Source organism: Polyergus mexicanus, unplaced genomic scaffold (assembly GCF_030449975.1).
Source record: "Polyergus mexicanus isolate NDT 795.1 unplaced genomic scaffold, iyPolMexi1.0 SCAF_25, whole genome shotgun sequence".
Lineage (NCBI taxonomy): Eukaryota > Metazoa > Arthropoda > Insecta > Hymenoptera > Formicidae > Polyergus > Polyergus mexicanus.
Window position 1 is genome coordinate 2,154,628 of NW_027223345.1, and position 24,851 is coordinate 2,179,478.

The following is a 24,851-nucleotide window of genomic DNA, read 5'->3' on the forward strand; positions in this document are numbered from 1 at the left end:
AAGCAGTGGTATCAACGCAGAGTACTGACACCGTTCGTTTGGACACAGAAAGATGCGCACCGTTCATTTGGACACCGTTCGTTTGGACACCGTTATTTGCCCACCGTTCGTTTGGACACCGTTCATTTGCCCACCGTTCGTTTGGACACCGTTCATTTGCCCACCGTTCGTTTGGACACCGTTCATTTGTACACAGAAACATGCGCACTGTTTGTTTGAATATGTAACTGATGGAGAGAAATAAAAATCATTTTGGGAAAATATAATCAGTATTCTTATAACACTTTATACTGGTAAATCTATGTAAAATATGAAATCGTGAAAAGGAGATACATTTGAAGGTTATAATATCTGTCAAAATAAAATATATTCATACTTTTATATCTCTGATACTGATGTCATTAATTTTACATTGCTTTTAGCACTTTGTTTAGCCTTTCGCATATTTGGATGTCATGCATGGATACAGTGGGTTCCGCCCCCCCTGCGGGGGGGCTCCACTTCCGGAAGATATAACCTAACGCAAACCTATTTCTTATTTAAAACAAAAATTTGGTGTGGATTACGTCGTATAATTTAAATCAAATTGTGGGCAAATGAACGGTGTCCAAACGAACGGTGGGCAAATGAACGGTATCCAAACGAACGGTGGGCAAATAACGGTGTCCAAACGAACGGTGTCCAAATGAACGGTGCGCATTTTTCTGTGTTCAAACGAACGGTGTCCAAATGAACAGTGTGCAAATAACGGTGTCCAATTGAGCGGTGTCCAAGTAAACGATGCGTATTTTCTTATGTGTCCAAAAGCTACTGTATCAAAAATTACTGTGTCCAAATGCACTGTGTCCAATTGAACCGTGTGCACAATCTCGTGTCCATTTGTAACGTGTCCATTTGCACCGTGTCCAATTGTACTGTGTCCAAGTGAAGGCAAAATAATCGGTAATTTCGGTCGGGTCGGTGGGCGGTCCTTAGACGTGTCGGTATCGATCTGATTGCGGCGATCGATGTCGCGGCCGGGTTAGATCCTCCCCCTTGAGCGGGACTTGGCGCGCCGTATTAATGGCGAGTCCGATCGCGGTAATGGCGGTCGCGGAATTACTGCGAGTTCGCGGATATCGCGGTATTGTTTTCGTCGGGGATAGTTTTCCCGTAGAATGCAGGAGTGCAACGGCCGACGGGAACACCCGTCAATGGCAGGGAACTCCCTACCACTGGATGATCGCCGTTGCACTTAGGTGGACGGATGCGTGCGAGGTGTCGAGAACTCCCGACGGAGGCTGAGTACGCCCAACCTCGTGTTCCTCGGTCGCAGAGATTTCAAAGGATCGCTTTTAGAGATGCCGCAAACTCGGCGGAGGCTGGGTACTCCCAACCCCGTTTTCTCTCTCTTTGAGCGCGTTTTCAGGATCGTTCTGGATTCCAGGCGTCGTACTGACTCTGGCGGTTGCGGAAGATCTGGTCCTGAGATGTAAAACGTGCCCTATTTATACCGCTTTTCCGGCGGGTGCGCGTGCGTAATATGCCTGATTGTTTTAAGGCCTATTATTTAACGGTGAACCGCCGCGCGCGACTCGGGTGGTTTCGGGAACGGTCGGTACGATTACCCGAGCGCGGCGACGGTTCCGGGTAAACACGCGTCTTAACGGCAGTTTACAAATCGGAACGTTTTATAAATCTTTAAAAATGGGCGCTCGGCGCCTCCGCATTATGCCCGACCGGTGTTTGTCGGGCGGCGGACTTCCGGCGGATCGACGGCCGGGTAACGGTGGAGGGATGCATCGTTACAAATTGATTACCATTTTCATCGCTATCACTCATTTCGAATAAAATATGTATAATATCAATTAACGGAATAACGCATCAGATGTTTGTTGCAATCGGTGGACTCGTCTGAGAGAATTTTTCTCTAAAGAAAAAAAGAAAAGACAAAATGAAACGACAAGTGGAAGTGGAGCCTCTAAAAGACGAGGATTTGTATACTTCGAGTCAATGAAATTTATTGACAAATTTGTCAAAACTAGAAAGTAAGAATTCATTACTTTTGATTCTGTGATCTTATTAGCAAGATAGTATACAGTAGAACAATAATTTTAAAGAAATTGAGATTTCACGGAAATTTATGATAGAATCAGAATTCGTAATTTTTAGAAGTAGATTTATTATATTTATATTTCAATTTTTTTCGATTGCCTGTGTTTGTCAAGGAGAATAATTTGACATGTTTTACTACACTGTTATTAATTCGCAAATTTAATCCAATATAACATGGTTTCAGTTCGATGACCAACATCAAGTTCCAAAAAAAGTATAATATTTCTGATTGTTCGAGAGACAAAAGCCCAAGTAAAGAAATTTCGAATTGGGTGCAGCATAGCAAACGGACTCTGGAAAAAGAAAGAACTCCATTGGAACAAATTGATGGGAATATATTTTCACCAATAAAAAAATGCCCACTGCCGGAAACATCACCTACTATCAGTAATTTTGATAATGCGTCATGCGCATCTTTTTCTTCGACGTCAGAAAGTAATACAAACGATTTCGTAGATCAATCATTGTCAGCTCGGTCATCACCAGTCACGATTAACTCTTCACTCGTTCCTCCAACAAGCGTAAGATCTACCAGCACTTTCAAAAGGCCATCATATATGAAGGACAAATTTAATCCAAATATATCAATTAAAAAAGACGGTCAAAATAACGAATCTGAAAACGATAATTTCGAAGTGTCTTTTATTAATTTGAATAAAGCAGTTTCAGAGCATTTGAATTCTAAAAAAAAAGATGCACAAATGCAGAATGATCCAGACACTTTATTTTGCAATCTGGTTATGGCGGAATTGAAGCAATTGGATGATCGTGTAAAACAGGTTAAAAAACAAGAAATAATGCAAATTTTGTGGAGAAAGGGAAACCTGTGACTAAAATGATTTTAGTGATAAAATCAATAATTAGTATTCATATGTAGATATTATACATATACTTATGCTTTAAGAATACTTTGTGATATTAAGTTTTGTAATAAAATATATGAGAGTACTGGTATATAATAATAATAATAATAATAATATAAAAAAATCTTGTACTATTTATTTTATATTCACATAATATACATATACATATTAGCATTACATTTAACAATATGATACAAGTGTGCAATCAATGGTAAAATGATTACAATAATTACAAATGATTACAAATTATTACAATGATAAAATGTTTACGTTTAGATTTAATCTTGATTTTGTCCTCTCGTTACATAGTCATGCTGCCAATCGACCATTCCATTCGGAGTTATAAAATAATTGCAAAGACTGTCCCTAATGTGCGTCGCAAATGCTGCACCATTTTCGTTATTTTCAATAATTTCATCATTGTTCTCAAATTGTATAATATTACCTTCTTTATTTCTTAAGAAATTGTGCAAACATACAGTTGTCATAATATATTTATTATTATAATATTTTTAGGATTCGCGATCGGTCTGTTATAAATACCCCACTTTTTTGGCAAAATTCCAAATGTATTTTCTATTATACGCCGGGCTCGCGAAAGTTTATAATTGAATATGTTTTTGCGTTCCCCCAGATACCGTCCAGAATATGGCCGCATCAAATGCTTTCCAATGGGAAATGCTTCATCCCCAATAAAAAAATAAGGAATTTGTACATCGGTTCCGCTTAAGCAACTGGTTCCTTCTGGAATATCCAGCATCCCGTTCGCCACATTCATTCAAGTCGCTGTTTCTATAAATTTCTGCATCACTGTTCTTCCCCATAGACCTGATATTGACCATAGTGAATTTATAGTTGTGATCACACATAGCCAAAAGTACGTTGCTGTATCGTTTGTGATAATTGAAGTACAGCGTACCAGAATTCGGGGGCATCGACATGTTTTCCATCAATTGCCCCCAAGCAATGCGGAAAATTCCATAATTCCCAAAAACCCTGAGCAATTTCTAAATATTCTTGTTTCGAAGGAGCTCGTACATGGGTAAGACCAAGAAATCTTCCAAATACGTCACATGTCTCTTTAATTATTTTATGTACGGTTAATACACCAACACGATAGGCAAAAGCAATTTCTGGAATTTTGTCTCCAATCAGAAATCTGTAACATCATGATCAATATTATATTAATTACCAAATTGTTGTTACACATATGTATTGTCAGACTATGAGTGATCCGAACATATACCGTAATGTCAAAGCAACTCGTTGCTCTGGTTCAAGTACCCGTGGACTTCGTTTCATTAAGCTTGGATTAACAATGTCCATCAAGTGCTGAAATGTTAGCAGTGTCATACGTGTATACTTATGGAACATTTGCTGATCCGTTTTTATCTCCTGAAAAACGGTTAATCCTGTCTTTACGACGTTGCACCAAAAGTGCTCCCATGTTGACCAGAACAATTAACAATAAATCGAAATCATCCATTTCTGTGAAAAGACTAATGTAATTCAATCCAATGCAGTCTTCTTGTTCTTAATTATTTTCTTTTTGAAAACGCGATTCACTTTTAAAAAGACCGGTTACAATGATTATGCCCGTGACTATGCATTATGTATTTTTATGTAGATTGGAAACCCAGAAGCCATGGGCAGAATGCAGAAGCCATAGCGCATGCGCTATGATATTTACATTCTGCTCATGGCTCCTGCAATTTTATGTGCTTCCACCTTTACGGTTACGATTAAAATTTTGTTCAAAGATCTTCATGTCTCAATATGGCGGAGTGAACCTACCGGCAAAATAGCATGTGTAATATTGTTCGAATTTAATTTAATAATTTAATATGTTTATTTACATTAAATACGAAGACGATGTAAAGGAAGTTATTCATATAGACAAAATAATAAATTTTGACATGAAAAACATTAATTATGAAAAAAAATATAAAGTACAATGGGATGATGGTAATCTATATAACGGCATTATTGGAAAAATGCAAGGGAAACCAGTTTGTGGAGGTAATACTTAAGAATTATATGAGTTCCGATCTACAATGGGTGTTAGTAAAAGCTTTTAACCTTTCGCTTTTAACCTAACGCGATCTAATCGTATTATGTCTAATTGTAAGATATATGAATGGATAATATTGTTTTAAAGCAAAAAGCTATAACACTGCGTCTCTGATAAATCGTAGGTTGTAGATCGCGTTGATTTTTTCTTATTTTTATAGAATATTTATCCTTCCCCTTATAACCTTGATTCTCTAATCAAAGCCTGCATATGTGCATAAGTCTAGTATTTGTGTGTTTGCTCTATATATTATTTGCGACTCCTAGAACCTAATAATACTTATAAAATATACTATAAAACTCATTTCTGATTTCGTTATAATCCTCTACGACTATGACTTACAATTCATTAAAGTAAAGGTTTACTATACCCATTGTATCGGATTTAATACAGAGAAATTGTAGTTGAACTAAATGTTTAAAGAAATTTAATTTTTTTAATAGCATCAAAAGAAGAAGTAGAAGAGAAAGCGGAAAGCAAAAGAGTAGAATTTTCACCTCTTACTTTTTTATGTGATACTCTGCAACAGAGTTTGAGACAGATTTAGAAATTGAACGATCACGCGTAAAAGTTTTCTTCTTCTATAGTATTTTTATAATAATGTATTATATGTAATATTTGTTTACTGTAAATCCATATTTGTGAGGTTACCATATTAGCATCTATACTCATCTGAACTGCCTTTTCTCATAGAAAAATCACGATTTTTTTCTAACCAGATAATATGTATTATAAAAAAATATACATATATATTTTTACTGTAAATTATTCCGAAAACTTTATTCATTTTTCAAATATTTTTTAAAATGTTATTTAATACTGTTATTATATTGTTATGCTGTTATTGATCCATTTGATTATATAAATTAACTTATATAGCATTATATTTTGTATCAAGTGATCATACGAATATAACACGATGATCACACGATTTATCCCTAAGTTGTTAATTTTGAAAAATTAAACTGATAAAAAAATATAAGTGATATAGATAAGAAAAACATTGCTGTAATAAGAATTAGTGACAAATGATTAATATATGTAAATACATTAATTTTGCTTTAGAGCTTTAAAAGTGATGGAAACCTGAAACAAAGAGTAGAAGAGAAAATTTTAAAAATAAAAAGGAATCAAAATGGAAATGAAGAAACCGATAACATATCAGATAAAAATGGAGAATATAAAAAAGATAAACAAAGAAGTGCTCATAACTCACAAAAAAATGAAAAAAGGAATATTACTGAAAAAACTGATAAAAAAAAGTGAGTAATAATCAAGAATACAAATATGAATTATACACGCACACGCATGCGCGCGCACACATACATAAAGGGCTAACTCTAAAACACCACATTGGTATATTACATTCATGCTTATTTTATTGAAATTTTTGATTAAGGAGATTTCTATTCGGGCTTTTACCAAAATAAATGTCTTTTTTTAAATGTCAATCGTAATGACAATAACAGACTTGACATTCTGGCATCAAAATTTAAAAAAAAGTTTAAAAATATCTATTTTCTGAAGAGTTATTAATAGTTGAAAGTAGCTGGATGCAGTAAACCCAGTGTGATGAAATCGGAACTCGCAAGAAGTGTGGTGTTCTAGGCGGGTTAGTTTGCATCATGTACACAATTCTTTAATTCATTGATGTAATGCGTTTATTCAAGCTCAAAGAACATATCTTGAGCATTTATTCTGAAACTGAACTTAAAATAAATAATATTTCGTGTTCCTATATTTTATATATATTTTTTTTAATTTTTGAAATATTACTCATATCAACCACGCGATGTTTTACCACACAGTAAAATTTAAAATTTCCTGTAACTGCAGAAATATTGAAAATACGATCTATGTTCATATGACATTTTTTAATTAGAATGACATAAACAATTTGTGAAAATTTTTTACACTCGTTCTGAATCACCCTGTATACAGAATTTATCAACTTTAATTATAAATATATTTATTAGTGATTATAATTAGAATAAGCGGAATAAAGTTATTTAGAAAAATAAATAGAAAAATATTAGGTTATCAATCTTCAACTTGTCTCTTTTCTTTTTTTAAGAATCCATTGTTGGCTAATAAAGTTAGTAAGAGCAAAGAAGATATTATTATAAAAAAAAAATGCACCTTTATTTGATAAAACTGAAATAAAAGGACATCGAAACAACAATGATTGTTTAAATGATTCAAAAAGAATTACTCATTCTACAAGAGAAAACAATGAATCCATAGTAAGTGAAGCTTATTTATTACTTATTCCAATAAGCAAGAAAATAACCCAGTCAGCCAGGTCTGTTCTAACAGATATTGCCAAGTGCTTGCTACAAATTATTGTCAGCAAAAAGGCTACAAATTTGGTACAAGAGTTGTTATTACCGATTAAGCTGGCAGATTGCCGGCAAAAATCAAGCAAAGCTTGCTAACATAACTACACAGCAAATTGGCAGCAGAAACCGAGCAAAGCTTGCTGACATGACTGACATCAGATTGTCGGCAAAAACTGAGCAGGATCTAGAGTGCGCAATTTGATGGCAAATTGGCAGCAAAAACCGAACAAAATCTGCAGCTTATTACAAAGTATTATAAAATAGTTCAGTCGCTTATCGCTATGCGGCGCGTTATTCATTATCTATACCCGTATTCAAATTCTTGTCATGAGTGTATATAAAGACTACAAAATGCTAATAATATTATAATATATATATTTCTATCAGTTCAATTTTTGACATAATTCTTATACAGGAAATTCAGATATTGAATTGATTTTTGGCAAATCGGACAGATAATTGTTCGATTTTCACTTATTCAAAACAATTTCTGTCTAAAAAGATCCTTAATTTTATAAATTAAGTTATTTGAATTTACTTATATGTTTTAACATATTAATATATAATTTTATATAATGTCTAATTATCTAATGGTCATTTTATGACCAAAACTTATCATCATTTTGTTACTTAGGGTTAAGGCTTTAAATCTATTTAAATATATACTTTTATATGAATGGCCAAAAGCTGCAGAATTTGTTCGGTTTTTGCTGACAATCTGCTATCAGATTGTCTTGCGCAGATCTTGGTCGATTTTTGCCATCAATTTGGCGTCAAATCATGTCAAGCTTTGCTCGGTTTTTGCCGTCAATTTGCTGTCAGGTTATGTCAACAAGCTTTGTCACCAAAACACAAGCTTAATGCGGACACAGATGGCACTGGATTTGTTACCAAGTTTTGAGCGAATTTGATGCCAATTTGGCGACAATTTGTTAACAAATTGCTATCTGGGAATTAATATAACATTATTACAATAATATAATATTTTGCAATAGTATAATATTTTTAAATGTGCAGTTTTAATATTATATATAACATTATATATAATATTATATATAACATTAAAATGAGAGTAGTATAACATTGTAAATAATAATGAACTAACGTTTTCCTTATATGTATTTTTCTTATGGTTTATTATAATATTTTTCAATATTAGTAAACAATATTATAACCTTAACAAAATTGATTAAAATTTTAAAAATTGATAATTCAAAGAAGAGTATGTAGCAATGCGGTTTTTATACACAATGATCGTGTTTTCTACATTTTGTAAAGTATTTTTTATGTTAAAAACAAAAATAAAAAATTAGAATTGCTTAAATGATAAGAAAAAGTGAGGATATTGAATGTAATGCATTGAAAATGAAAAGAAAAGTAGTTCATAAGTTTTAAGACTGATTTTTTCTATCAATACTGATAGAATCATTTATTTGTAAATTCTATGATTACTTAGTAGTAATCCTTAAAAGTTTACTCGTAAAATTACATTAGGCTACATTTGACTGTTGTCGAGCAGTGTCATGTAGAAATGTATTCTTTCCCATTATCATGAATATTTTCTTGCTGCGTGACAACACTCCTTTCCATACAGCGATTATAAAACAGTTTTTAATTCAAAAAGACATCTGCATTCTTTACTACCTATCCAAGAGTGCAGATGTCTTTCTGCATTAAAAATTGCCTTACAACAGTCTAAAACTGTTTTACAAGTAAACTTGTAAGTAACCATAGTTTCCTTACAAGTTTACTAATAATAGATGGTTCTATCTGTATTGACGGAATAAATCAGTCTTAAAGTTTATGGATTGCATCGTATATGACACAAAATATAGAATGTTATTTGCTTAGTAGAATATAAAATTTATACATAATCTCGATTTTCTTAAAAATATTGTAACAATAAAAATAAAATAATTTTTTGAATTCTAGGATTTTTTAGATCAAAGGCAAGAAAAATTTTATGGAAGTGATAAAGAAAAAATGGTATTCTTATTTCATTATAATAAAAAATAATAAGATAAATAAATTTAATAAATAGAAATAAAAATGATACAAAAGAAATCATAACATTGGCAGTGTTTATAAATATCAAGTAGTATAGTAATGCTTTTCGAAAGTAAAGATAATGTATAGTGAAATCCGTTTAATCGAATCAAGAACAAAAGCGTATTCAACAAATATTTAGTCATTTTTCTCGAAAATAAAGTCTCGTATGAAAAAATTTTATTTTATCTTTTCGATTCAGTTTTCGAAGTAAAATCGTTATCTGTCCGCTTGTAAATATACTATCAATTACATAACAACTGTGTGTGTATGTGTTATATGTATATGTATATGTATGTATGTTAAATTATAGGTAGCAAACTTCTAAAAGAAAATGAAGATTTGCGTTCTCAAAATAAGAAATTCAAGATGCAAATAAAAGATAAAGAAACACTATATAACGAATTGATGGCGATAAATATGGATCTCCAAAAACAAGTGATTTCAGAATATACAGAAATATCTAAGATAAATAAAGAAATTCAGACAAAAGTTCTGAGTAATTTTGATGAATTGTTACGTGAGTGTTTTTTTCCTTTTGTTCATTTTTACAAATAATTTTAATTTTTTAAATAATTATTTTTGTTATAAAAATTGTTTTTATTTAACTATTTTTGTTATAGACGTTGTATCAGAATATTTAAAAAAAATCCGACTGTTCCACAAGAACAAATTGGCTTGCCTCCAGTTGGATATGAAAATAAAGCACAAAATGAGGTAATAATTGAGAATCCCAGATTATTTGTTAATTTAAATTATGCTACAAATGTTATATTGCTAGATACATCTTGGTTTTGATATCTACATACTCAAATCTTCATATTATAGTGTTCCTGTGATTTCTAAATCGATACCACAATTTATAAAAAAACCTGGCTGTTGCTGTTTTTGGAATAAAAATGCTCAAAGAAAGTACTGTAACAGGTATTGTGTCAAACAGAAAGAAAAAATTAAAAAATGTAGATCCTAGACCTCCATTAGATCCAACAAAATTAAAAGCCGTCAGAGGTAATATTTTATTTTAAACATCAAATATTTTTTTCCATCAATATTCTTTGTTTCTTCATATATTTTTTTCTCATTCTAGCTACAGTCAAACATTATTTGATAACTCAATACGATCTAGATGAAATTTCAATCGATTTTGAATTACAACAACTTGGATCGCATATTGCACATAAAATATGTGAACTTAATAGGAATCCAAAATCTACGGGCTTAAGAATTAAAACTACGTCGCTATGCACTACAGAAATACTCAATGAAAATAACATTTTTGCAGAAGTACAATCTGATACAAATATTTCTGATAATAATGAAACTTTACATGATGTTTCACACGAAAGTAACGCTAAAAAAGAAAATGAAGAGAAAAATAATGAAGAAAAAGGAGATGAAGAGAATGATGAAAAGGAGAGTAATGACACTAATCACGATACTGATGAATCTGATACTAAGTGATAGCAAGTAAAAAACATCAATTTATAATCATAATTTTTAAAATGGAATTCTGTTTATAGTTTCTTTATATCTCAACGGCTTATTTTCTAAACGCCTCATATATAAAAAAGAGATTAAAATTTTTTATTTTATAGATTTTATTAATTTTTTAAAATATGGAATTTTTCTTTTCTTATCGCAACTATTCCAAAGATTTGTGATACTGGAAATTAGAGCTGAAAATTCGAAATTTGTTTATTTGATTATTCATGATTTTGTTTATTTGATAACTGAAGTTTGGATTCGCGGATTATTCGCGGATAATCCGAAACTTAATATCTGAATAGTATGTCCGAATCTATTTGATATAACTTTAACTTTTTTATGTCTTTAATTTTAACCAATTTTTATATTTTGAAATTAGTTTTCTTCTTAATTTCTTGTAATGGACAGTTTGAATATAAATTTATGAATTTAGATAACTTGGCCGGTTGCACACATGCCCAATTACCTTATTATTTGATATGCACGCGGACCGACATATATTATGGCAGAAGGTTTCTGGACCATATATTTCTGTTCTAAATACCTGAGATGTACAATAACTGACACTGTTTAAAACTGTAGACTAACACATTTATTTCTTGCCTTGGTATAATATTTGGTCGAGATTATAATAACGTGGCGCTCGGGGCCGTGCTTGACTCGCTACTACTCTTCGCAACTCCCGTCGGGCTAACACGCACGCCCAAACCGGGGAGAGAGGGGGCCCACTTAGGCCCAGGACTGTACGTATATTATTCGAGACTCAACATATCGCCCCCCTTTGAACGACATGTTCAAAAAATTAAAAAAAAAACATAATAATCATATAAAGTAGAATACGGAAGTTACAAAATAAAACTTAAAGTATCGATGAAATCTTATGTTATTGGCAAAGGAGATACCTTTTTTACGCATCGCTTATACACACCAGTCGCAGTCTTTACTGTTACTACCCTAACTACATCATCATCCCCAGGATGAGCAGCTATTACTTTACCGGTGACCCAATGTAACGGCGGTGTATTATCTTCCTTAAGTATCACAAAGTCTCCTATGCTAATACCGTGTGTCTTATTAGAGATCCATTTGGCACGCTGCTGCAGCTCGTTTAAATATTCTTTATTCCAACGCTCCCAAAAATGTTGCTTTACCTTTTGGATGTGTTGCTATGTGGAAAGGCGATTCGAGCACGTATTCGTGAAATCGTACTCTGGAATGGATAGTAAGGACGCATTAATTAGAAAGTGTGCCGGTGTCAAAACAAGTGGATCATTTGGATCTGCCGACATCGGCGTGAGTGGTCTCGAGTTTAGAATAGTTTCTATTTCTATTACAAAAGTGTTGAATTCTTCAAAAGTGAAGAGAGCATCTCCAACGGTGCGTCTCATATGATGCTTAAAGCTTTTTACCGAAGCTTCCCAAATTCCCCCAAAATGCGGGGAGCGGGGGGGTATAAAGGACCATTGTATTCCTTCATTAACTAGGTAACGATTGATTGCTTGTTGATTTTCCGTTTCCTCCAGAAACTTGAATAACTCCTTCAAATTATTGCTCGCGCCTACTAAATTTGTACCATTATCCGACTGCATCATTCGGGCCTTGCCTCGATCTGCAAAGCATCGCTTCAAACTGGCTATAAAGGCTTCAGTGGTTAGGTCACAATTTCCAGATGAACAGCCTTGGTGACCAAACATACAAATATAGCAACATAAATTTTGACATTATTGCGGTTGCGATGCTTTTTCTCCTTAATTAAAAACGGACGACAGAAATCAACGCCTACATTTTCAAACGGTCTTGAACTTATAAGTCTAGTCTTTGGTAGATTATCCTTGGGATACTCGGGAGTCGAGGGCTTCCAGTGTGAGCATACTATACATTTTCTGATTACTTCCTTGACTTAATTTTTACCGTTCAACAGCCAATATTTCTGTCTTATTGCATACAAGGTAGCTTGACTCCCGGCGTGACAAAGTTTAACATGAGTTTCGCGAATTATCAGTTCGGTGATGTGATTGTTGGACGGTAACAAAATCGGATGTTTTTGATCGAATTCTAATTCCGCGTGTTTTAAACGACCCCCGACTCGAAGTATTCCGATCTCGTCTACATACGGGTTAAGCGTTAACATATTGCTTTTCTTATCTAGTATACGATTCCCGTTTAGATTACGCAATTCGTTTTCGAAGTTACTTAGTTGCACTAGTTTTATAATACGCATTTCGGCTTCTTTTAATTCTTCCGTGTTGAGATCCTCCCCCACCTTTTTCTGCGATCGACAGTTAGCAGAAAAACGTAGGCAGTACGCGATAATCCTCTTCATTTTATTGAACGATGAGAATCTTGTTAACAAATTGATATCAATGTCAAGGACATTTGCCAGGACGACTATTGAGCGTTGCTCCGGAATTTCAATAGTGGGTATCAAATTAGACGGCCAAGTAAATTCATCATTAGCTAGCCAGCTCGGACCGTTTTGCCAAATTTTATTGTTAATGAATTCGTGAGGAAGTTGAGGCCTCTTGACAAAGCGTCAGCAGGATTGTACTGTGATGGCACGTGCCTCCCTTTTCCTTTCTTAATTTTTTCTTGGATTTGTGAGACGCGATTTGCAACAAATGTTTTCAATTTGTGTGGTGAGGTTTTGGAGCCAATGAAGTACGATCGTAGAATCGGACCAAAAAAACACCTTATCCAAATCATTCCTGATTGATTTAATGGTAACTTCGTACAATTTTCCAAGGAGGCCAGCTGCACACAATTCAAGTCGAGGTAAAGTTAGTCTTTTTATTGGCGCCATACGAGTTTTTGAGCAGACCAAACGAACCATATTGATCCCTGAAGTGCTTGTAGATCGCAGGTATAACACGGCTCCATACGCACTCTCGCTAGCATCACAGAAGCCATGTAATTGGATGCCTGTGACATCTTCTCCGATGATCTGCCGAGGAATGATGAAATTGTTTAGACTCTTAATTTAATCCTTATATTTGTTCCAAACGATGGCAACGTCTATGGGAACTGACTCATCCCAATCTAATTTGATCTCCCACAATTTTTGCAGCATGATTTTTGCCTTTACTATGACTGGGCCTGGAAGTCCTAGAGGATCAAAAAGCGAAACGACTTGTGACAGCATGGTTCACTTGGTCGTTCGTTGATGCTGGTCGAATGGTTTCACGATATGGACTAGTTTATCGTCATGTGGCTGCCAATGGATACCGAGGGTTTTTTGTGTTTCAGACTCGCTTAAGCAAATGTGAGGATCAATGGATCTCTCCAGCAATGGTTCTAAAAACATTGGCTCGTTTGAGCACCACTGTCGAAGGTGAAATCCGCCACGAGCCAGCAGCTGAATGAGTTTGTCTCGCAATTCTTGCGCTTCCTCGATGCTAGATGTGCCGGTGAGCAGATCGTCAACGTAAAAGTCTTCCCGAAGAGTTTTGCTCGCCAACGGATAACGTTCTTCTTCATCTATGGACAATTGCAATAATGCTCGAACGGCGAGGAATGAGGCTGGAACAGTGCCATAAGTGACCGTGTTTAGCTGGAATATTTTGATTGATTCGTTTGGATTTCCACGCCATAATATCCTTTGATATTTGAGATCATCGGGATGAATACGAATCTGTGTACATTTTTTCAATATCAGCGCTTAATATATACCGGTGAATCCAAAATCTCGTGATAATCGAAAACAAATCTTCCTGAATAGTTGGGCCAGCAAGGAGAGCCTCGTTTAAAGATATGCCACTGTTATCCTTTGAAGAGGCATAAAAAACAACCCGTAGTTTTGTTGTATGACTGTCACGCTTGAAAACGGGATGGTATGCAATAAAATATCCGCCTTCCGTCGCATCTGAACCTGAGACTTCAGTCATATCACCAAGCTTCTTGTAATCGTTGAGAAATTCAGAATATTCCTTGTATAATTGCGGGTTCTGCTCTAGCCGCCTTTCTAAAGAATACAATCTTTTGAACGCTGTTTGATAAGAATCTCCAAGTTCATGTCTCTTATCATTAAAGGGTAGTTTAACTACATATCGTCCGCTCGGATCCCTAGAATACGTCTGAGAAAAATGCATCTCACATGACCTTTCGCTGCTTGACAAATGTTTGACGCTCGAAACTTCTTCAGTTTCCCAGAATTTAGCGACGCAGGCATTTAGAGATCCTATGACTAGGTTACACGCAGTTTGATTTGACGCAGACTCCCGACTGTGCATCGTTCCCGAGACTATCCAACCAATCCGTGTTTTTTGCAATATTAAAGCAGAGTTGCTAATTCTGATTTAACCCACGCATAACAACTGATAGAAAAGCTCCGCTCCAATCAGAACGATCGATCTCTGATGGATTGCAAAACCCAGGATCCGCCAAGGTGATGTTTTGGGGAATATCTAAATCATGACGCTTGATCGATTGTGTGGGAAGGGTCTCCGTGATTCAAGAGACTATCAAGAAGGATAAGTCTGCTACAAAATGCCCCTTTTTGACTTGATAGTAGTTGAGATAGAATGTTTGATATGCGTTAAGCCCTGATTGAAACCCGAAACTGGGACGTTAATTTCTTTTCTTGTGAGATTTAAGGCATTGCACAATCGCTCGGTAACAAAATTAGATTGAGATCCGCTATCTAGTAATGCATTCTACATTCTCTCCGCGGTTGTTTAATATAAGTATTGTTGCCGTGGATAACAGAACTTGTGAAGTGACAATGGCTTGAAGGCTTGCAGTTGGCTTAGCGTTTACTGTACTCGAATTAGTATGTTCTTGAGCGGCTGATTCGCCTTCAAAATGGAGAAGAGTGTGATGCTTACGCTTGCATTTACGGCACGTACCAGATTTGCAATTATTTACCGAATGATTTGGCCTCAAACAATTATAACAGAGCCCCAAGGACCTCACCATGGCAGATCTCGCATTCAGATCCAATTTGAGAAACTACTCACATAAGAATATGTTATGACTCTGTTTGCAAAATGCGCATTCGCTCTTAGCGTGCGCTATTACGAGACTTTGTTGTGTCTTTTGGTTTGTATTAGATCGCATATTGTTTAATCGCGTTTGATTCATTATGGACTGGATCAAAACTTCTTGATTCACACTCTCTAAAACATGACAACGATCTTTTAAAAATTTCCAGAAATCGTCAATGGAGGGCATATTAGTGCCATCAAGAGAGCGTTCTCATTCCTTGTGGGTATTTCGATCAAGCTTTGACGTTATCAGATGAAAAAGCAATGCGTCCCACGATTCTGTCGGCTGACCAAGAGCGTGGAGCGCTCGTGTGTGCTTTAAAGCAGCATCGACTAATGACCGTAATTGTGTCGGCGATTCTTTGGTTATTACCGGCAATTCGAAAAGTGCGTGAATGTGAGTCTGGATTATTACTCGTCTATTATCGTAACGTTCTACTATAAGGGCCCAAGCTACGTCGTAATTCTGAGATGAAGTCTCCAGCGCTTGAATTACTTGGACGGCCTCGTCCGTTAACAATGATCTTAAATATTGCAATTTTTGAACTGGCGTGAGATTTGCATTATCATGTACAATAGACTTAAAATTGTCATAAAAGGCTAGCCAGGCGTCGTATTTTCCACTAAAGGTAGGCAAATTAATCGTAGGAAGTTTTATATTTGTAGTCACGCTTTGTGCGGGAGGCTGATTTTGGATAATCTCTACATTATTGCTAGCAGCAGGGGGCCTGAGAGACGCAAGCCGACGCTGAGCGCGCGCCACCAGTTCAAAATACGCTTCTTCGAACTGGGCTCTTTCGGCATCGTCCGACGATGCCCCACCCTCCGTCTCCGCCGCAATTAATAAATCAAGATTAGATTGTACTTCGTCAAAATTCTCCCATGTGACCTTGATTTTTTCGAAACGCTCGATCAATTGTTGCTCGTCTGGACGCTCAGACCACTTATCTAAATAAGCTCTGAAGCGAGTTAATTGCGATTTTATAATGGCACGCCTTTGTACAAGTGCACGAGTTTCGTTACTCATCGTATATAATGAACAGTAATAAAAAAAAGGGAGACGGATAACGCAATAGAATACTGATATAAAACAATAAACCTCGACTTAAAACGCAATCGGTGTGGTCTTATCTATCTATGTAATTACGCTTTGAAATTCGATGCCTCTGCTTTCGACATTATCTCTCGCTCTCGTGCACCGTAATGCTTCGCTGTCTCTCTCGCTCTCGTACGCCGTAATGCTTCGCTGTCTCTCTCGCTCTCGTACGCCGTAATGCTTCGCTGTCTCTCTCGCTCTCGTACGCTGTAATTATTCGCTGTCTCTCTCGATCTCGTACGCCGTAATGGCTTCGCTGTCTCTCTCGCTCTCGTACGCCGTAATGGTTAACCGTTCTCGCTGCGTGCTTACGCAAACACTGTCTCTCTCGCTCTCGTGGTCCACAGCTCAAAGAACACTGTTTTGTGATATACGGTTCTTCAATATTTATAATAGAATGTCAATTCCTTCAATTTGCAGTTTAGTTTTCACGTAATTGTTCACAATTTCACACGAGCTTCGATATTGTTCGAGAAGCCGTAGAGTTTTCCAGAAGTATCCGGCTCGAAGGACCATGTAATATGGCCAGTTGCACACGTGCCCAATTACCTTATTATTTGATATGCACGCGGACCGACATATATTATGGCAGAAGGTTTAGTTTCTGGACCATATATTTCTGTTCTAAATACCTGAGGTGTACAATAACTGACACTGTTTAAAACTGTAGACTAACACATTTATTTCTTGCCTTGGTATAATATTTGGTCGAGATTACAATAACGTGGCGCTTGGGGCCGTGCTTGACTCGCTACTATTCGCAATTCCCGTCAGGCTAACGCGCACGCCCAAACCGGGGAGAGAGGGGGCCCACTTAGGCCCAGGACTGTACGTATATTATTCGAGACTCAACATAACTATTAGAGATAAGTAGAAGTAACAAACATTTATTTTTTATTTAGATTGAATTACATATATTAAAATATATGAATTATAAGAGTAGAGTATTATATGCAAAGGAACATATAATACTATACTCTTATAATTCATACATTTTAATATATGTAATTTAATCTAAATAAAAAATAAATGTTTGTTACTTCTACTTGTTATCTCTAATAGTTATCTAAATTCATAAATTTATATAGTCTATTAAATCTATATATGAAATAAGGAAAATTATATAGAGAAAATTTGTGTTGCTTTTGTATAAAAATTTATTCAGGTATTAAAATTTCAAATTAAAAGATGTACATGAGTATAGAAATGTATATGTCTTATATTTTGAATAAAAAAAAATATTTATTTTATATCGTCCTTTGAACTTTTTTAATTAAAAAACAAGTAAAAATTTTATATACATACATATATATATATACAGGGTGTCCCATTTTAAAGGACCCACTCAAATATCTCAGAAACACTGCGTTAAATCGAAAAATGTTTCGAACAAAAGTTGTGTGGCTTCAAGGGGGCTATAAGATAGTGACAATGATTTGACCTTGGAAAATCATTTGAAGGTCATGTGAAGGTCAATTTTAAAATCTTAGATAGAAACCCCCATTTTTTATTTAGTAATCTTGTAGCTGACATCGAGAGCTTTCTAAAACATTATAATGAACTATTTTTTTATTTAGTACTTTTTGAGTTATTTTATATTTTAATCTGACATCTTTTGATATAAAAAATTAAATATCTCATAAAATATTCAGTTTTCGATAATCTTACAGTAACACTTTTATGTACAGAATAATGAGACAAATCAATTAGTGCAAAAAAAAACAAATAATTGTTTTAAAAAATACATCGTAAATAATTTTTTTAAAAACTATTATTTTTTTATACTAATTGATTTGTATCATTATTCTATACATAAATGTATTACGGTAAGATTATCAAAAACTAACTATTTTATGAGATATTTAATTTTTTATATCAAAAGATGTCAGACTAAATATATAAAATAACTCAAAAAGTACTGAATAAAAAAATAGTTTATTATAGTGTTTTGGAAAGCTCTCGAGGCAAGCTACAAGAATACTAAATAAAAAAAGGGGGTTTCTATTTAAGATTTTAAAGTTGACCTTCACATGACCTTCAAATGATTTTCCAAGGTCAAATCCTTGTCACCATCTTATGGCCCCCTTGAAGCCACACAACTTTTGTTTGAAACATTTTTCGATTTAACGCAGTGTTTCTGAGATATTTGAGTGGGTCCTTTAAAATGGGACACTGTATATCTGTTTCATTTGTTTCAATACAATCCAATCTGTACAACATGAATTGAATCCTATATTATTCTATTTTTCAACTCTATACTATTCTATAAAATTAATGAATATTTATATATACAGGGTGTCTCAGAATTCCCGCATTCGGAATGCACAGCGTGATTGTCCGTGCCAAAAGAAACAACTTTTTTCTCGGACAAAATTACATCTGAACAATACTTTTTAAATGAGTAATTTTAAGTTAAGGAATGAGCACTCTAGGTTACGCATGAATCAGAGACGGCGCGCGAACGGCGTGCGTGGCGCGTGAGCATGTTGTACGCTATTTTATTATTTCGCTAAAGATTTTATAAGAATTATACATGATATCTAAACATCGCTATTTTGAATACATTTTACTTAATAAGAGAACATTTTCTAATTGATATCACCGAAGCAACGATTGAAAGTAAAATAAGTAGATTAGATAACACGTGAATAATTTTGATCCAAGATTATTGTTCCATTTTTAGAATGTTGGAACAATAATCTTGGATCAAAATTATTCACCTGTTATCTAATCTACTTATTTTACTTTTAATCGTTGCTTCGGTGATATCAATTAGAAAATGTTCTCTTATTAAGTAAAATGTATTCAAAATATCGATGTTTAGATATCATGTATAATTCTTATAAAATCTTTAGCGAAATAATAAAATAGCGTACAACATGCTCACGTGCCACGCACGCCGTTCGCGCGCTGTCCCTGATTCATGCGTAACCTAGAGCGCTCATTCATTAACTTAAAATTACTCTCATTTAGAAAGTATTGTCCAGGCGTAATTTTGCCAGAGAAAAAAGTTGTTTCTTTTGGCACGGACAATCACGCTGTGCATTCCAAATGCGCGAATTCTGGGACACCCTGCTAAAAGCAATATCAAAATTTATTATTTTCAGTCTCAATATAGCTTTTATATATATAAATAATTCATTAATCCTACAGAATAGTATAAAAAATTGAAAAATAGAATATTATAGGATTCAATTCATGTTGTATTGGATTGTATTGAAACAGATAGATTGAATACAAGAAATTTTAATATTGTTTCACATATATAAATATTAATCTTATAGGGCAGCAAAGAAAATTGAAGAATAGAATATTATAAGATTCAATTCATGTTGTATATTGGATTGTATTGAAACAGATAAACTGAATATAACAAATTTTAATATTGTTTCATATATATAAATATTCATTAAACTTATAGAATAGCAGAGGGAGTTGATGAATAAGATGTTATAGGATTCAATTCACATAGAGTTTGTATGAATTGGATTGTATCACATTGGAATATATAAATGATTGTGTTTCATAAATTCTCATTGAATAACATGTGTAAATGCTGATTATTTGGATAGGATAACATGAAAAATTGAACAATGTTATAGAATATAATATAATATTTATATGTAATAGTATTAAATTCATTAAACTGCTATTAATAAATTTTCATATAGATTTACATTCACGAATATTTATTTTTTATAAAAGATTAATATTGGTTACTATAGGAAAAACATAAGATTTATCAGAGATATATGTATAGAATAATATACAATAGCTTTGCATAGATCATGCATAATAAATTTTCTTATTGGTTAATATATTGATATTTTTGATTCGTATTGGAAAACATTAGAAAAGAATAATCAATATATGGTAAATTTATCATAATTTCGCATTGCTGGTCTATTGAAACAATGTGTAGAATAGAGGATTCAAAATCACGAATGATTCGGATAGCGAAGTTTTTTATCGTTTTCTATCCACTATTTTAAGCAGGGACCTGCTTCTACATCAAAATGGATATATTCTCCTAGTTCTACATTAGACACGACAGCACGTGTACGTGGTGTATCGAGAAGCGTTCTAACATCTTTCGGTAATTTATTAAAACAGGGATGTGTTCGAAGAAGAGATAATATGCTATTACCTTGCATATGCGTTAAATTATTATTTACAAAGCAAGACGCTAAACGTTCGCGGAAAGATTCCATGGAAGTAATTTTGAAGGATGATGAAACTGTATCACGGGCATCAGAAACAGAAGAAGAAACTCCATCATCTTCTATATTAATATCACGCCTGTAATTGCAAGTATCATTTATAATATTTGAAAAAGAGCTATAACATTCAGTAATTGATGGACCAGGAGCATCTTCTGTTCAGAAAATATCGCGACTTTTGCGCAATCTCATCACCATCATCTTACTCACTCTAGTCCTTCTCTTTAGTGTTCTTTCTCTCTTCCTTTTCTCTCTCATACGCGACCTCAACCCAATCCCGATGCCGGTCTTATCAATCCAATCAGCATCGCACCACGCTATCAGCCAATCATAATCAAGCTCTCAGGAGCTTTTCCGCGCTCCTGCGTCGATATCGACCCTTCCGGTGATCCTCGATCATTCCTCGAGTAACGGTCTTTCATAGCGCACGCTGTCTTTGGAAAAATCGACAAAGCTCTCGGAATTTGGTTGCTATTCGGATCGGATCTAGAAATCAATCTCACGGTGTTCGCAAGAATCTCAGTGAACGAAAGGACATTATCAACCGGCAGACAATCATCGAATTGAGTGTAAGTGCGAATATTCGCGAGGTGCGGCTCGGACCAACGTACGTGTGCGTGGACTCTAAGCGTTCTTCCCGACACCCCCCGAAACCAGAGACTCCTCTGGTACTTTATTCAACATCTTCAATATCACGATTATTATTCGATTCTTTAATGGCAGTTTTACATTTTAAACGATATTGCAAACGTAAATTTTGTCTAATTTCGTACATGATTCTACTTCGTTGTCTTGTGGATAAACTGTACAAAAATTTTCGCGACATAGTTGATTTTAACTTTGTTGTTTTCATATTTACGTGTTTTCTCGATGATATTACTGCAAGCGACATAATTTCTCCAATCTCTGTTCAATATCCTGCAATATCACACTCTTCCTGCAATATCACAATCTTCTCAATATTCTTCGTTCACTATCGTTTACTGCACACCACTAGTCACTGCAACGATCGAACTGAGAATGATCGAGGCTCGCGGCCTGTGCACGTATGCACTATAACTGTAAGATTACGACCAAACACGAACTCGAGCATTATGGCGCAGCCTATCCGAGAATATCATTTTGGCGGTATATCACGTCATTTTTATCTTGGCGGGAACGAAAATGTATGACGGGATATTATACCACCAAAACGATTCTCGAATAAGGACGCGTTCCACTTAATGACCGCAACGCTCACGGTATCATTTCATCCTTGTTGTTCACCGAAAGTTGAATAAAGACAGATAATGCTCGCGAGCGTTGCGGTCGTTGACTGAAACGCGCCTTAAGCTGCGTTATGTTGCTTGAGTGTTGCTTTGTGGCGCGAATTATGGTACACTTCATATAATTTTTCTCACTTTTTTATTTTTTTTTTTCAATGAGCGAATACATTCATCTCATTTCAAGATCCCAGACAGCACACAATATTTATAATGTTCAAAATTGAAACATTCAATGTCTAAATTTCAATCGGCGAACGTCGCCGTTAAATTAACACGATTGCCTCGAGAAATAAAAACACGAGCGAGAGTAAGCATCGTCGCGATCAGCCGATCGGCGCGTGATCGCTTGATCATAACAAAGAAAAAGGCGCGTGATCGCATTCCTTTTAGAATGAAAAACTGTGACAAACAGCTAGTTCTCGAAGGTTCGAAATCGGAAAAACTTGTTATTCACATCGGCAGAGCGCGAGTTTCAGCGGTCGGTCGATTTAGTCTTACGCTGACACCGATACGAGCTGGTCGATAGCAATCGATCATAGTTTCGAATATCATCATTTCTCGTATGATATTCTTTCGCACATTCGAGCTCGTGTCGCTTACTCAGTGGAAGTACTCGTCTCAAAAACCGGTCCGAAAAGTCTTACGCTGACACCGATACGAGCTGGTCGATAGCAATCGATCATAGTTTCGAATATCATCATTTCTCGTATGATATTCTTTCGCACATTCGAGCTCGAGTCGCTTACTCAGTGGGAGTACTCGTCTCAAAATCGGTCCGAAGAGTTTGCCGCTTACGACGATTCGAGCTGGTCGATAGCAATCGATCATAATTTCTCGTTTCATACTCTCTCGTATGATATTCTCTCGTATCATATTCTCGCTCGTGTCGTTTCGCGCTACTTATTGTGAACTTCGCGCTGTTTGTTTAATCTCGCTCGTGTCATATGCAATTTAGTCATTCTCGCTGGAAATTCTCAACCGACATTCTAGCAGACTATCGAGAATCGAACTCAGTGCGAAAGACGCCTCAGTGTCTGTATTCCTACCTGTTATGTACTTATCGAGTTTGTGAGTGTTAAGCGTGTGGAGTCCGAGAGTCGACGTGCGTTCACCGTTCCGCGAATGTCCTCTGCCTCGCGCCAAGCAACATCCGGCGGCCGCGTGCAAGATATCCGTTCTCGCGAGAGCTTCTAGCAAGAAGCTCTACAAGATTTCCGATACGCGTTGAAGGCAGTCATAAACAGGACATTTTGAAGATATCCGTCGGAGTTGCGGAATACGTGCCGTCGCTCGCTCCTATTATTCAAAATAAACGAATAATCAAAATAATCCGCATTCAAATCGTTTCTCATTCTCCTTATCCTCCAGCGGGTCTACGGATTCGCGTAACACACGGCTTCTCGCTCATCTCTGAGCGTTTCTAAAGATTCGGGCGACTTCGTCGAGGTCGACTCCCGAACATATAATATGATAAATATTCATAAATATTTTTTACTATTTATTTTTGGAAATATTATATAAATAATATTTTATACATATTTTGTATATAAACAAAATATAGTATATAAATATTTATCAAAATATTTTATAAATATTTTTGATTTTAAATTTAACAAATAAAAATTTATTGTATATAAATATCATAAAAAGTATTATAAAAACATGTAGAAATATTTACAAAATATTATTATATTTATTGTTTAATATATTAATTATTATTTTATTTATTTAATTATTCATTATTATTTTATTTATTTAATTTATTTAATTATTAATTATTATATTATTTAATATATTAATATATTAAATATTCTAATATATTAATATATTAAATATTCTAATATATTAAGAAAAGAAATCATAAAAACTTATTCGATATATAATTAAAATATAGACTAAATATTTTATAAATATTTATGGTAAGTAAAAAATAAATATAATAATATTTTGTAAATATTTCTTAAAATTTTTATACTTTTTATGATATTTATATATAATAAATTTAAAATCAAAAAAATATTTTGATAAATATTTTAAAATATTCAAATAATTATTATAAATTTGGTACATATTTTATAAATATTTTGTGTATGTCTGGGATAGTAAAAAATAAAATATTCAAATAATTATTATAAATATTTTATTGTATGTTATCTGGCATAGATGAGTAATGTTAAAATTTGTACTTATATTCTAATATTGTATTGACTAATAATCCAAATTATTTATAAATACTTTGATGCATGAAGGGACCAAAAATGCGCGACAATTTAACATTTTCTTGCGACTTCTTAATTCCGTTTTATATAACAAAATTTATTATATTTTTGTAACATACATTATATTTATTATACATATTATTTTATTATATGTTTATTTTGTTTTGCTTTATT

The 24,851-nt window shown here is 34.3% G+C and overlaps 5 protein-coding genes across 6 annotated transcripts; 1 reads left to right on the top strand and 4 right to left on the bottom strand.

The window, feature by feature from the left end:
* Window positions 1–3,102: 3,102 nt before the first annotated feature.
* Window positions 3,103–23,809, bottom strand: LOC138943149 (uncharacterized). 2 transcript variants are annotated; one of them, XM_070313704.1, is made up of 4 exons: window positions 23,505–23,809; window positions 4,204–4,352; window positions 3,877–4,116; window positions 3,103–3,785 (listed from the first exon to the last, which is right to left on the bottom strand). In XM_070313704.1, exons 2-4 carry the CDS (start codon window positions 4,329–4,331, stop codon window positions 3,641–3,643), a joined length of 513 nt encoding a protein of 170 aa, XP_070169805.1. In that variant the 5' UTR covers window positions 4,332–4,352; window positions 23,505–23,809; the 3' UTR covers window positions 3,103–3,640. The 2 variants fall into 2 exon arrangements, with proteins under 2 accessions (XP_070169805.1, XP_070169804.1); XM_070313703.1 differs by lacking the exon at window positions 23,505–23,809 and having other exon boundaries at window positions 4,204–4,905.
* Window positions 4,952–10,874, top strand: LOC138943060 (BEN domain-containing protein 5-like). Its single transcript, XM_070313578.1, is given in 6 exon segments — window positions 4,952–4,976; window positions 9,727–9,937; window positions 10,049–10,130; window positions 10,195–10,278; window positions 10,280–10,421; window positions 10,501–10,874. Coding segments are annotated over 6 exon segments (918 nt in total).
* LOC138943061 (uncharacterized) lies at window positions 11,777–14,037 on the bottom strand. The gene is made up of 5 exons (XM_070313579.1): window positions 13,925–14,037; window positions 13,726–13,839; window positions 12,810–13,363; window positions 12,161–12,576; window positions 11,777–12,064 (listed from the first exon to the last, which is right to left on the bottom strand). The coding sequence occupies exons 1-5, from the start codon at window positions 14,035–14,037 to the stop codon at window positions 11,777–11,779; spliced, it is 1,485 nt and encodes a 494-aa protein (XP_070169680.1).
* LOC138943063 (uncharacterized) lies at window positions 14,041–15,124 on the bottom strand. The gene is made up of 2 exons (XM_070313580.1): window positions 14,565–15,124; window positions 14,041–14,491 (listed from the first exon to the last, which is right to left on the bottom strand). Exons 1-2 carry the CDS (start codon window positions 15,122–15,124, stop codon window positions 14,041–14,043), a joined length of 1,011 nt encoding a protein of 336 aa, XP_070169681.1.
* On the bottom strand, window positions 16,089–16,904 carry LOC138943064 (uncharacterized). Its single transcript, XM_070313581.1, has one exon. The coding sequence runs from the start codon at window positions 16,902–16,904 to the stop codon at window positions 16,089–16,091; it is 816 nt and encodes a 271-aa protein (XP_070169682.1).
* Window positions 23,810–24,851: the final 1,042 nt, after the last annotated feature.

Excerpts from the sequence above, each read along its gene's own strand:
- LOC138943061 (XM_070313579.1), bottom strand. The coding sequence starts at position 14,037 with ATGCTGTCACAAGTCGTTTCGCTTTTTGATCCTCTAGGACTTCCAGGC. Across the intron at positions 13,364-13,725 it reads GCACTTCAGGGATCAATATG|CTGGCTAGCTAATGATGAAT; the intron begins GTTCGTTTGGTC and ends AAACGGTCCGAG. Across the intron at positions 12,577-12,809 it reads GAAATATTGGCTGTTGAACG|GCTGTTCATCTGGAAATTGT; the intron begins GTAAAAATTAAG and ends TTGGTCACCAAG.
- LOC138943064 (XM_070313581.1), bottom strand. The coding sequence starts at position 16,904 with ATGAGTAACGAAACTCGTGCACTTGTACAAAGGCGTGCCATTATAAAA.
- LOC138943149 (XM_070313704.1), bottom strand. The coding sequence starts at position 4,331 with ATGTTCCATAAGTATACACGTATGACACTGCTAACATTTCAGCACTTG. Across the intron at positions 4,117-4,203 it reads CGAGTTGCTTTGACATTACG|ATTTCTGATTGGAGACAAAA; the intron begins GTATATGTTCGG and ends ATGATGTTACAG. Across the intron at positions 3,786-3,876 it reads GTCGATGCCCCCGAATTCTG|GTCTATGGGGAAGAACAGTG; the intron begins GTACGCTGTACT and ends GGTCAATATCAG.
- LOC138943063 (XM_070313580.1), bottom strand. The coding sequence starts at position 15,124 with ATGCACAGTCGGGAGTCTGCGTCAAATCAAACTGCGTGTAACCTAGTC. Across the intron at positions 14,492-14,564 it reads ACGAGATTTTGGATTCACCG|GATATTATGGCGTGGAAATC; the intron begins GTATATATTAAG and ends CAAATATCAAAG.